The sequence below is a fragment of the Castanea sativa genome, chromosome 11, assembly GCF_040712315.1.
Source record: "Castanea sativa cultivar Marrone di Chiusa Pesio chromosome 11, ASM4071231v1".
Classification (NCBI taxonomy): Eukaryota; Viridiplantae; Streptophyta; class Magnoliopsida; order Fagales; family Fagaceae; genus Castanea; species Castanea sativa.
Window position 1 is genome coordinate 23,573,369 of NC_134023.1, and position 13,200 is coordinate 23,586,568.

At 32.9% G+C, this 13,200-nt stretch overlaps 1 protein-coding gene across 1 annotated transcript; it reads right to left on the reverse strand.

Annotated features, from left to right (window-relative positions):
- Positions 1-1,930: 1,930 nt before the first annotated feature.
- On the reverse strand, positions 1,931-12,618 carry LOC142617511 (WAT1-related protein At5g07050-like). Its single transcript, XM_075790399.1, has 7 exons — positions 12,302-12,618; positions 9,994-10,056; positions 9,392-9,508; positions 8,908-9,148; positions 2,941-3,099; positions 2,677-2,828; positions 1,931-2,545 (listed from the first exon to the last, which is right to left on the reverse strand). Exons 1-7 carry the CDS (start codon positions 12,544-12,546, stop codon positions 2,404-2,406), a joined length of 1,119 nt encoding a protein of 372 aa, XP_075646514.1. The 5' UTR covers positions 12,547-12,618; the 3' UTR covers positions 1,931-2,403.
- Positions 12,619-13,200: the final 582 nt, after the last annotated feature.

Sequence of the window (13,200 nt, forward strand, 5' to 3'; positions counted from 1 at the left end):
GAATGTTCATGAATATGTGGAGCCTTAGAGTTGGATTAATCATGTTTTTTTTTCCCCTAATGTTTTCTTGAATTCCACATAATTGCTAGCCTACTTATATGTACAACTTTGACTATGGATGTAATTGTTCTACTGTATTTTTTTTTTTTTTTTTTTTTGTAATACAATAGTTTTTGTGGAAATTAGTGAAAATGCTGGTTATGTGTTCTTTTTATTTTTATCACTTTTCAGCTACTTAGGCACAAACTCAATTGATGTTGTTGGGCAGGAGAACAAGATTGAATCAACCTTTTAATATATTCAAATGAAGTATGCCCTTAGTAAAGCATTTAATTTTATTTTCTATCCCAATTCTTTCCATAGAATCACACTTTCATGAAATATAGTCATTTAATTGTCAATCATCATTGTTGAAGTGCATAATTTATGTAAAGTTTATCTTGAGTTTGTTTGTTTGGATGAGTTTAGTTTTACAAAATAAGTAGTGTAAAAGTAAGTATAACTGTAAGTAGGAAAAGTGATACTTTTAAAGTTGTACATAAGTTGGTTGTGAACATAGCATTACGGTTTGATTTTGCTATTGGTACGTTTTCTTCTCTTTTTCCTCTTGATTTTGTTTCTTCTTGATTTTGTGCTATGAGTTTATGGTGAATTATACATGAAGTAGGCTATATATTTTATACATTTCATAGGTGGATATGAAGTAGTATATTATTTTTATAATGAAGAGTGTTTCTTGTTTATTAGTTGATTAAGATTGTTGTTGAGATGTATCTAGTAGCATTCTATTCATGTTTATTTTTCGTTGGTATTAGTATATTTGAAAGTTAAACCATTTTATCTTTTCCCTATTGTTTTTTTTTTTTTTTGGATGTATCATGTAAAGTACTAGTTGAAAGTGTAATTTTCAACCTAATGTATTTTGTATTATTCATTAAATGCATTGTCATACTCAGTGTTGTAGATCATGGACATTGAGCTTAGTTAAATCATTAGATGCAAGGAATTATTGCCTTATATTTTGCTTTGAAATTTGAGTGAAAATTAGGTGTAATAAGAGTCTAATCTGATGTATTTAGTTGAAAGTATATTGAAATACCTGTGAATTTAGCTCATTTCTGTGCCATTTTAGTGTAAATAGTTTGTTGGTATTGTGGTATTGTATTTGCTATTGCAAATAATTATAAATAAATATATTTAGTTTGTTGGTTTAACATGGTATTGTATTTGCTATTGGAAAATATGAGTTGTGGTGCATTACAGGTGTTATAAAATATGTATTAGAAAAGATGTATTGTACGTACATTTCAGGTGCTATAAATTTTTTTTTTTTTATTTTAAAAAGGCCCTATTGCAGCGCTTTGAAAAGTGTTGCAATAGGATCTTTTTAATTATATTCATTAAAGACCTATGCCAGCGCTTTCAAGAATGCTGGAATAGGTCCTACCTATGTCATCGCTTTCAAAAGCGCTGGAATATGCCTTTTTAATTATATTCATTGAAGACCTATACCAGTGCTTTTGAGAACGCTAGAATAGGTGCTACCTATGCCAGCGCTTTCAAAAGCGCTAGTATAGGTCTTTTAAATTATATTCATTCAAGACCTATACCAGCGCTTTTGAAAGCATTGGCATAGGTAGTACCTATTCTAGCGCTTTCAAAATCTCTGGTATAGGTCTTGAATGAATATAATTTAAAAGGCCTATACCAGCGCTTTAAAAAGCGCTGGTATAAGGCATGCCCTTTCCTGGCACTTTTGAAAAGCGTTGGTACAGGTCCAGCGACCCTATACCGACTGTCACTACACGGCGGTTTAAAACGCTGGGATAAGAACTTTAACCCTATCCCAGCGCTTTCTGGGGCTATCCCAGCAGTTTTGAAAACCCTGGGATAGCCCCATTTTTTTGTAGTGTGTATGTTGGCAAACTGAGAACAAAAAATGTCTAGTATAAGATCTTAGTGTCTTAGAAGTGTTTTAGACATTGCTCAAATTGATACAAGTCAAGATTAAAAAACATACAAGTTGCAAAAAGAAAAATTCAAAAACTGTCAACCTCGACTGATGGAGAGAGACTTTCGACCAATCAAATTGCAATTTGCAGAATTTTAATTGAAGCCCAACAGCCCGTGAAACATTTATGGTTTGAGTCTAACACTGCTAGGTATAAAAACAAAACCCTAATACATGTTTTTTAAGTCTTGAGAGTTACTCTTGTACGATCCGTAAGATTCTGTAATCTTCTAACTCTACAAGCACCTACCTGAGATCAAATCCATATTGCTAGTACTGGTGGAGTAAAGTTGCTGCCAAGCCTTCAGCTATCAAGTGTACTAAAGATCAAAGCATATCTTGAGCCCCACTACTTATTTCATTCAACTCATACGGACTTCATTAGGTACTCATCAACGTTCATTACAATTTTCTAATTTGATCTCAATAGTTTGCCCATACCTTCCACGTTCAGTGTGTTTCTTCTTTCTCTCACTTTCTTTTCCCCATAGAGTCATGTACAAACCAAGAATGATCAACATAGCTCCCAAGATACTGCAAATGTTTGAAAATAGAAATAAATCAGAATCTACCATTCACATTCCTTTGAAAGAAAAGAGAAAAGGCTTGTAAAAAAAAAATCTCAAACAATTGGGGAAGTGATCCAAGCAAGTAAATGTATATACCTTCCTAGGTGCAATGCCTCTCTTAAAATTAGTAGTCCCATAATAGCTGTAAGTAGAGTACACAATGGTCTAAATGCTGTCATGAAAACTGGACCTTTTCTTTGTGAAACCAATGTTTGAAGATAATATGTAATTCCATATATTGCAACTCCCTAAAAAATGTGACATTTACATAACAGCTTAAATTATGTATCAAAACTATGTACAATATGTAATTCCATATAGTCGAATTCCTTGAAAAATGGGTAATGTTCTAGAACTCACACTATAAATGGGAGCAAGAAGGGTGATGTTCCATGACAACCTCCAAGAGGAAAGTTTATGATCAAAAATTGCTGCCATGATTGTTGAGAGTAACGTGCCTGATAAGCATGTCAATGCTGTAAGAGCTAAAGGTGATGGGTACTCCTTAATTGTTTTAGTCTGGATTAATCATCAGACATCAGTTAGTATTATCACAAAAAGTATAAACAATATATGGTTTTATACAATGCTATCCTCTAGCTAATGCAAGCAAGGCAGGGAAACATAAAAATTGCACTGAGAAAAGGTAATCAAGAATGCTTAGGATTTAGGAAATCCCTGTTGTGTGTTTTATTGGTGGAAAAATCTGATACGACCCGCGAACCTGACACGACTAACCCATTTATAAACAGGTCATGGGTTGAAGTTAAACGGGTTCAGGTCATATTCGGGTTGACACGGCTAACCCATTTAATAAATGGGCCGGGTTCGTGTTCAGCATGTGAACTCGTTTGACCCGTTTGATCCGTTTAGCTTAAAAAGTTATTAGTTATTTTGATATTATTATTTAATTTATGGTTTCTTTTATATGTTTATTACAATATTTATAGTTGTAATTGTATTTTAACTTTATATACACGGGAATTGATAAAGATTATATTAATTAAGTATGACCTATTGATTAAATAGATTATAAAACGGGTCATTTTTATTGACTTTTACATAACTTGTTAATTAAACAAGTTAAACTTGTCGGGTCGGGTTGACTTGTTTAATAATCAAGTCATGTTTGGATTGAGGATTCCTGACATGCTTAGTAAATAGGTCGAGTTCGGGTCAACCCATATAGTCGAACACTCATGACTCGATAAGACACGAACCCGACTCGGGAACATGAATTGCTACCCCTAGTGTGTTTGTTTCTTAAAAAAAAAAAAACTAGAGAAATCAAAATTTGATTTAAAAAAAATGCTTAAATCATTAGAAAAGAAAATAAAAATGGAGATAATAGTTTTAGATTTTGGGAATACACTGTTCTTGAAAAATGGTATCAAAACTACTTATATGCGACTTTGGGTATTGTGTGGCTTTCGTTATAGTAGCAAATGCCTACCTTCAATTCGTAAGAGTTTCCAAAGTGTAAGTGGGGCATATTGAAGTGGGTAGTGTCTATTACACACTGCCTCTTACATACCATAACAAACAAACATTTCAATTCAAAAAGTTTTGAACTAAAATTTCAATTAAAAAATAGACTAAGTTTTGATTCAGGATTAGACAATGACCTCATAAATAATAAATACTTTAATTAAATATATGACTCTCGACTTATTAAATTTTGAGAACAATTACTCTTAAACATACTTCCTCATTAAATAAAATGAAAAATAAATTAAAGAAAGAGGAAATAGGCCTATAAAGACATCCTTACTGCAGGACCTTTCCAATTCAATGATGAAAAATAAAATGAAAGAATAGCTCATTTATAAGTAAATATATCGTTAAATTCCTTGTTAATTTTTCAAAGGGTGACAAGTTTTGTCTTGAGAAAGAGTTTTTTGAAGTCCCACACTGAAATATAAGAAATAATGCTATGTTGGGTTAAAATAGCTTGAACCTGGTTAATTAATTAAATTATCCAAATTGATTAATTAAGTTCAATTGCATGCAAATCGTGAAGGTACCAACAAACCACCAAAAATACTAAGTGCAGCGGAAAATAAATTGAACACAGTAATTTGTTGACAAATGTGGAAAACCTCGCAAGGCAAAACCTCTCCAAGTAATTTTAAAGTCATCACTCTTAGGAATCCACTAATCAACAATCAAACGGTTATAAGGAATCTTGCCAGGCCTATCCTGAAATACCAACCTACAGTTGAACCTTCGCTCCAATACCCAATTGGACTTGATCTTGTATTATCCTTCTTTCCCTTGATGCACAAACCTCCAATTTATGACTAACCCTTTGCAGGGATCCCAAGTATGTGACAACTCTAGCAACTTGAACAGATGTTGTTGACTGCAAAGTTTTTCACTTCATCAATAATGAAGAATTTGAAGCACTCGGTTACTAACCTTATATTTACACAGAGAATATAAGTCTCTTGGTCTCTGTATCTGTAGGTGACAACCTTTAAAATCAGCCTTATATATGTTTGGGGTTGTAAAAAAAGAAACCCCAAACAAATATACAAGACTGGGCTGAATTTCAGATCTGGAAATTCTGAAATTGTAATTCTCGATAGATCGAGCTACTATTGAGCTTCACATTAAGTCTCGATAGTAGACATTTGTCGAGTTATCTGTCGAGACTTAATGAACAGCTTTTCTTAACTTGTTTCTTGGACCAATCTTCATGTCTTTAATACTTGACTTGAACAACATGTTTCTTGAAGTACTAAACCCATCTTAGATCTTTTCAATTACAAGTAAAGTGCATTTCGTAAAAGGATTAGCCAATTACAACAAAATATGACCCTAACATGCTATATGGAATAGGTTTGGGTCCAATGTACAAGAACACTCAACATTATTATTATTATTATTATTGGAATAATTCGCCTTGTACAGATTTAAAAACAATAGTGATAGGATGCCAACGATTTGGAATGTGAAGTGCCATTGATTTGGATTGTAACAATAAGTGCATTCAAATGTTGGGACTCACATTAAACATGTATTAAGTTTTATTTATTTATTTATGGGAGGACTACTAATATTATTCAAAACGAGAAGCAATAATTATATCTCAAAAAAGAACTTGTTCTAAGAAACAAAGACTCTATTCAATCTAAATAAAGAAATCTACAATGTTTAAGCACGTTTTACTCGTAGGCAGATCTATTACCTTGCCTATGAAGTTAACAGGATTAAACACACAACAAACTTACCTAATGAAATAAAATAACCGAATTCAAGTCTAATAGTTTCGATCAGTTTCGTTGTTACAATACACCAAGATCCCTTTAGACAAGTCTCATTGCACTAGGTATTGAAAGAAACCCCACTATTCCAACCCTAAATTGGCTTAGCTATCCTCTAATTCTTAAGTCCTATAACTAGTTTCATGTAGCCAAAGTGGCCTTCAGAGATATCGAGGTCATTGTTGCGAGAAGCCAACTTGATGGCCACAATGGTCTTTAGAGTTTTGCTGTTTTTACTTCAATGTCAATGAGATTGAGATGGAAAGTTTTTTTCCCCAATCTCTTCTTTCAAACTCCCATTTCTCTCACAACCTTCACTCATTCCATTAAGCCCACTATTTCTCTTCAGATTCACTTCCCCTTCACCCCACCCTCCTCCCTCTCTTCTTTGTTGTCATCATCGACATTGAAAGATAGTGAAATCAATTGTATTTGAGTGCTAAATTAAAATTGAAGTTTGGTTGATAACCTAAGCTTTTTTTTTAATATCATTTTTGAGTTGCTAACTTCCTAGCCTAACATGATTGGGTTGTGTGGCAATTGATCCTAAACCCAATTAGATATGTGAATACCCTTATGAGTCGATTTAGATAATTTAAGTGATTACAAGGTGAAAGCTCGGATTTGTGCTAAAATACTAGAGCTTGGTCAGACCCCCAATTAAAAAATACAGCTATATTGCTTTTATGCTAACTTAGACTAAGTGCAGAACATGAGTAAATAAGCGCAATGAATCGATAACACTACCCTAAGCCATATTCATCTATCATCAACAATAAAATGAAAGCTTAAAGAGTAGGGAAGAGAGATGCAAACATAAGATAACACTGAGATATGTTATCGAAGAGGAAACTGAGGAACTTAGCGAAAAATCTCTTCGCGACCCTCCAATTCGAAATTGATCCACTAGAGAATAAAGTTGGAGTATACGAATAACAAAAGACCCCCCAAGCCTAGTCCACCCCATGTACTTGAGCCCTCCAAGCTCTTGTTACCAACTGACTTCTCGGAGCCTTGTCTTCTCTAACTTTCTAGATCCCGCAATTCAGCCCGATTGCATCCGCCAATGAATGGCTCCTTCAAATACTTTCCAGCAGCACCAAAATCTCACTTTACACTTAGTATGGGTGTGGTAAGTATTTGGGCTAGCAACCTCTCAAAGATCTAGAGATGGAGAGGTAGGACTTGAGGAAAACCACAAGAAAATGTGTAGATGATTGTGGGTATAACAATCTCTAACTCTTAAGTGTATTTTCTAGAGTTTTCTCTCTAAAAAGAACTATTTAAACTTTGTAGGTAATAAAGGTACATATAGTATGGGTAAAGACTTGGTAAAGCAAAACACAACTTTTTTACAAACAGAGAATTTTGCGGGTCCTTCGTGGGTTGGTCTTACCCGCGAAACAGTCATGAAAATGACAGCCTAGCACGACTCTTTATCTTCCAGTTATGTGCTCTACATGTGGCCTTTTCACGGGTTGCTTCTCGCAAGCCAGTCGCGACATCCATTTGTTCATCTTTTGAAACTTGATTCTTCACCGATCTCTCACACTCATCCCTTACAATTAAACTCACATACATACAGGAAAAATGATTGAAGAAATTACAATCAAATTTGGCACAAAATTTAAGCCAACAGAATCTAGTTGGAAATCACAACTTTACACAAGGAACTTGAAAGCTCAATAGTGTAAAACACTATAGCTTATTTAGACCCTCAATTTTAAACTTACGACTAAATTGGTTTTACTCTACTTAACTATGTGCGAAATAAGAGTAAATGAAACACAATAAACTAGAACTACCCTATAGTGCATAAACATAAACAATAAACAATAAATGTAAAGCATAAAGAGTAAGGAAAAAGAGATGCAAACACGAGATAACACTGAGATGTGTTATTGAAGAGAAAACCAACATACTCGGCGAAATATCTCTCTACTGTCCTCCAAGCCGAAATGATCCACTAGTGAATAAAGTTGGAGTACAAGGATATCAAAAAGAGTCTCCAAGCCTAATCTACTCAATGTACTTGAACCCTCCAAGTTCTAGCTCCCAATGGAATTCACTGAGTCATATCTTCACTAGTTATCCTTGCAATTAGCTCCAAATTGCATCTGCCAATCAATGGATTCTTTCAATGCTTCTCACACGCACCAAAACTTCTCTCAACACTTAGATTGAGTGAGGTAAGTGTTTGGGCTAAGAACCTATCAAGGATTTGTAATTAGAGAGGTAGGAGTAGAGAAAAACTAAGAGAAATTGTTTAGATAATTGTGGGTTTAAAATTTTAACTCTCAAGTATATTTCTAGGGTTTTCTCTCTGAAAATCTCCTTATAATTTCGTGGGTAATGAGGGCTTATATAGTGTAGGTAAAGAAGTGAGGAAAGCACACTTTAAAATCATCTAGGCAATGAGTTTTGTAGGTCATTTGTGAGTTGTTCTAGTAGAAAAATGACTTGTGAAATGCTTCCTAGCACTTGACTATTCAACTTCTAGCATGTACTTCTCACGTGGCCTTTTGCGGGTTGTCCACTCACGAGTAAGTCACGCACTTCATTGTTCTTCACAAATTTTCACCAAACTCTTACACTCAACCCTTACATTAAATCTCACAAACATCCAGGGAAATGATTTACTAGATAGAATCAAATTTGACACGGAATTAAAGCCAACAAAACATAGTTGAAAATCAAAACTTTACAGAACTCTAATTGTAATTAGTCTTTTTTGGGTGTCGCATAGATGGGTCTAGCATCTTCTTAGATTTGTGTGTGTTTCGCCTTTGTTGGGGGAACCACAATTTTACTCTATAGCCACTCTAAAAACAAACCCGCGATGTATGATGTCGAAAGCCATAAAAGATTTGAGTGTGCCTTTCTCATCACCAATTGGTTTTGTGATGAAATGACACAGTTCACGGTCCGACAATCTTGTTTATTTTTTATCTTCATTTTCTGTGCTCCCTTCCAATAACTTTAAAGGGTAGAAAACAATAAACCCTAACATAGTAGATAACAAGAAAGCTATTTTAATTGCTGGATAATGATTTTTGGTCACCTGTAAGATGTAGAATGCTGAGTAAGAAAGGTTTGAAATGACAAGCATGAAGGATCCCTTTAGCCAATTTTTGTCCAAGGATGCTTTTGAAGTGAAGGTTTGATGCGAGTGTTGGGTATGTAGTAGTGAAACCACAACGATACCCTTGTATAGGGTCATTAGTGTAGCACCAGCAAATGCAACAACTGTTCCGACTATCTTTGCTTGCGCACCACGTTGGGAAATGTCTAATTTCTCCATCCTGAATTCATAAAAATTAAGCATAACTTCTTTAAATGAGTTATTCCATTGTCTCTGACTATGAGTGATATATTACAGACCCGAGGGTCCAAAAGTCCACTATATTACGTTGCCCAAATGCTAATTCTTTTACCTACACAGGATCTCTAACTTTACTAAATTTACTTATGGTCAGTTGAGGGTATTCTTCACAACAAAGCAGTATCTCACACAAAGGAGATAGATAAAAGTGATTGATCCATACCTGCACAAGATTGCTAAGAGAAAGGTAATAGATGGAAGTAAGTTGCCTGTAACGGCTGTAAAAGTTGATGATGTGTATTCGAGTCCGGCATAGTACAGTGTCGTGGCTAACACTGCTCTAAATTATTAACAAAGAAAGTCCAAAGATAGTTAGTAATTAACTTGGCATGAATAATGATACATGCACAAACTATTTTACAACATTTTTACAAATTATTGTTGTGGCTAATTTCTTACTAGTTCTCATCTGAGCCCATTACTAACATTTTTTTTTTTCATTACCAATAACCACTCACCACGTTAACAATTTGTAAATTTTTATGTAAAACAGTTTGCATCACAAGCATTTTCCTTATGGCATTGGGTAATACTTAGAAACAATTCCTTCTAAATAAGTAATTAAATTACAAAACTTTGTTATAAGAACCAATAAAGTACAAATAATGTTATCTTTTGTGAATACAGTTAAATTCAATATGGTTATATGTTTGACTATAATGAAAATTAAACCTAATGTATTGCTTACCTAAATTTTACCCATTGCCATTTGAAAGAAAAGTAGACTTGGATACTGAATGACTCATTTGTAGACAATTTACTCACCCTAGTAAACCCAGGAAAAAGATATTGCGCAAGATTGGAATGCTAATTTTGTTGTGATTATCCCTGCCAAAAAAAATTCTAAATAGTTAGTAGAAATTCAAGCGTATTTTGTCTTTTAATTTGCATTTCACTGAAAAAGTAAAATTCTGTTCAAATATATTACAACTAATTTAAATATTTGTATGATCAAATTTCAAATAAATTTAACTATGTTTTTGTAGTTAGATCTTAATAATACACACTTTATCAGTTTTAGAATAAGTTGGTTACATGTGAATGTTTTCAAGAAATGCTTAATTTTGAGCACATACGTTATTTATATTTAAAATCTTCTTTTGATAAATTGTTATCAATAATTTTCAATAGAAAGACAATGGTTCAAATATATTTATTTTAGTTTTAGCATAATAAGTTCGAAAGTTTAGTTATATTACTGAAGACATCAATTGGAACATACTATGAAGTATGAACGCTACAACTATTTATAGTCACTTTACTCATTGTCTTTTCTATTTTCTGTAATTAAAGCTAAATATAATTATAATTTTTTAAATATTTATTTTAATTAGTTTTACATTTATTGGTTGAGAATTCATGCCGTTTTACAAACAATCTCAACTTATAAATCACGTTCTTTCGTTGTGTTATTAATCCCAACGACACAACTTAGACTTTGCTAGCTAGGACGGAAGAAATTAGTTGTTTTTTAATTTAAATATTTGCTAAAAAGAATTATTGTAAATTAAAATTACAAATAATTTTTTTCATGCTCTTATTTTATCTTTCAATTATAGAATTTGAAGGGAGAGAATGAAGGATGGAAAGGAAATACAAGTAAATATATATACACACAATGGCGGAGTTAGAAATTTTTATTTGGAGAGCCCAAATTGCGATACTAATATATCTATCAAGACAAACCCCCCTCCCCCACCCAAACACACACACACACACACACACATGCTGTTTTCTTATATATACATACTTTTTTTATTTTATAAGTGATATATATATATATACACACACACACCCAAAAAAAGAACTTAATATTTTTAATCAAAATTATATTTGATGGTGATCTTTCATAGAATAAAATTTAATTTTTCCATTTTTATTGTGAAATTCCTTAAAAATTTCATTTTAAATACAAATTATCAAATTTTATAGTAAAGTAAGTAAAAAATCTTTCAATTCAACTAATGAAATTCTCAAAAATAAAAATAATCCAGAACTTAGACGAATAAGTAAGGCTTCAAACATATTTGAAACAATCTTGCTTTAACCCATTATATGGCAACTAAAGACACATTTCATGTGTAATTTTAGTGACAAGATTCTTTTAATGAGTCATTAACTTGTTAATTGCCACATAACTGGTTGAAAAAGATAGATTCAGACATCTTTGATACCAAACTTTATCAAATATTTAACAAATATAAGAGCACATTTTACAATAAAAAATAAAATTATATCTCTATAACTATTAAACAATTTTTTTTAAGAGCATCATTGGACAAATTCAAATAGTTGGGGGATTAACTTTTATTTTTGTAGACTAAATTTTGAAAACATTAATATATATATATAAAGTCCAAAGGCATGTAGATTTGGTATCTTTCCCACCCACTATAATGGTGTCTATCCTAAGGATAGACACCATTATAGTGGGTGGGAAAGATACCACTATCTTTCACATAATGGTGTCTCTTAAATGGTATCTTATACTCCATATCTTCTACTTATAAAGCATAGACACCCCTATCAAAGGCTAAGAATTAGTTTTTTATGAAGCCAACAATTTCCTCTTGTATCTACTCCACGTAACGAATTTCTCACAGCATGTTAGACCCATTAATATATATATATATATATATATATATATATATATATTATGTGCATTCTATACTATAGGGTATAGATGTGAAACTCATAGTAAAGGTCCGCGGTGGTACACTACACATTTTCTATATTTATAACTTCAGTATAAATTTTGTATTAAAAAAATATTATTTACTATCATTCATAAATTCATCTTATGTATATAAATTTAGAAGTTCAGAAAACAATAAATTCAAAATACTTTGCCCAAACCCAGGAGCTTCATATTTATTTTCTTGTGTCATGTCTGTGATATAATGAGCCAGAATCCATGGAAGTTGTTAATTGCAGAATTTGTAAGAAGCTAACAAGGTTATAAAGACAGGCACGAAAATATTTTAAAAGAAAAAAACAAAACGAAGAAGAAGAAGATTGGCACCAATAATAATAAGAAATGACCGCCAAAAGAAGGGAAAAATTGGAAGGAAACCTTTCATAGAGAAGTGCAAGAACACCAGTAGTTAGAGCTCCAAAAGCTTGTCCATAGGGCACTAGCACATATCGACTGATGCCTTTCTCTAGAGAGACCTTGACGACTATGATCAATCCAGCGAAGAAGAAATTGGCAATTATGCAGAGAATATATGGTGTCAATACATCAATTAATCTCTCTCTTTTTCTGCTTTCACTTCCAACTCTTGCACTCTCTTCCTGTTCTTCCATCTTTAACTCCATATTCACTTGCTCCTAAAGCTATAACTACACTCTTTTTAAATCATAGTGGAGATAACTGTAGAACGAATTATGGAATATGTGTGTGTGTGTGGAGAGAGAAAATTCTCAATCTATGACAAGCTAACACATTATTACTAACAAGTCCACAAAATACGGCCAATTACAAAGTGCCACATACTACTACTAGGTTTTGCTATCATTATTCATAAACCAACAAAAATTTGTCAAGTGTCATTGAAATAAAGACATAAAAAGTATGAAAAAACCAATCATACATCAGTGCGTGTAGGCAATGACATAAGCAGACTGGTGCGTGTAAGCAATGACATAAGCAGTCCAATCGGGTGTTGACATGTGTCACCTTGAAAATCAAGACATTTTGGCCAATCAAAAGATGCCACGTGTCTTGGAGAAAAAGTCTTAAAACTCCTCCAATCAAATTGTGATACATGTCACCAATCAGACTCCGTCACGTTTTGCTCACCCACCTCCAAATCTCCTATAAATAAAAGTCTTCCTAAGGCATTTCAACACACCAAGACATCTTGGGAGAGATCTTGGAAGACATGGAGACATCTAGAGCACAAGCAGCATTAAAGAAGATTCAGAAGTACATAAATTTTTGCTAGAATTAAGCCCTAAAGCCTCTAGGAA

Excerpts from the sequence above, each read along its gene's own strand:
- LOC142617511 (XM_075790399.1), bottom strand. The coding sequence starts at position 12,546 with ATGGAGTTAAAGATGGAAGAACAGGAAGAGAGTGCAAGAGTTGGAAGT. Across the intron at positions 3,100-8,907 it reads CAGCATTCTACATCTTACAG|ACTAAAACAATTAAGGAGTA; the intron begins GTGACCAAAAAT and ends TGATTAATCCAG. Across the intron at positions 2,546-2,676 it reads GAGGCATTGCACCTAGGAAG|TATCTTGGGAGCTATGTTGA; the intron begins GTATATACATTT and ends AAACATTTGCAG.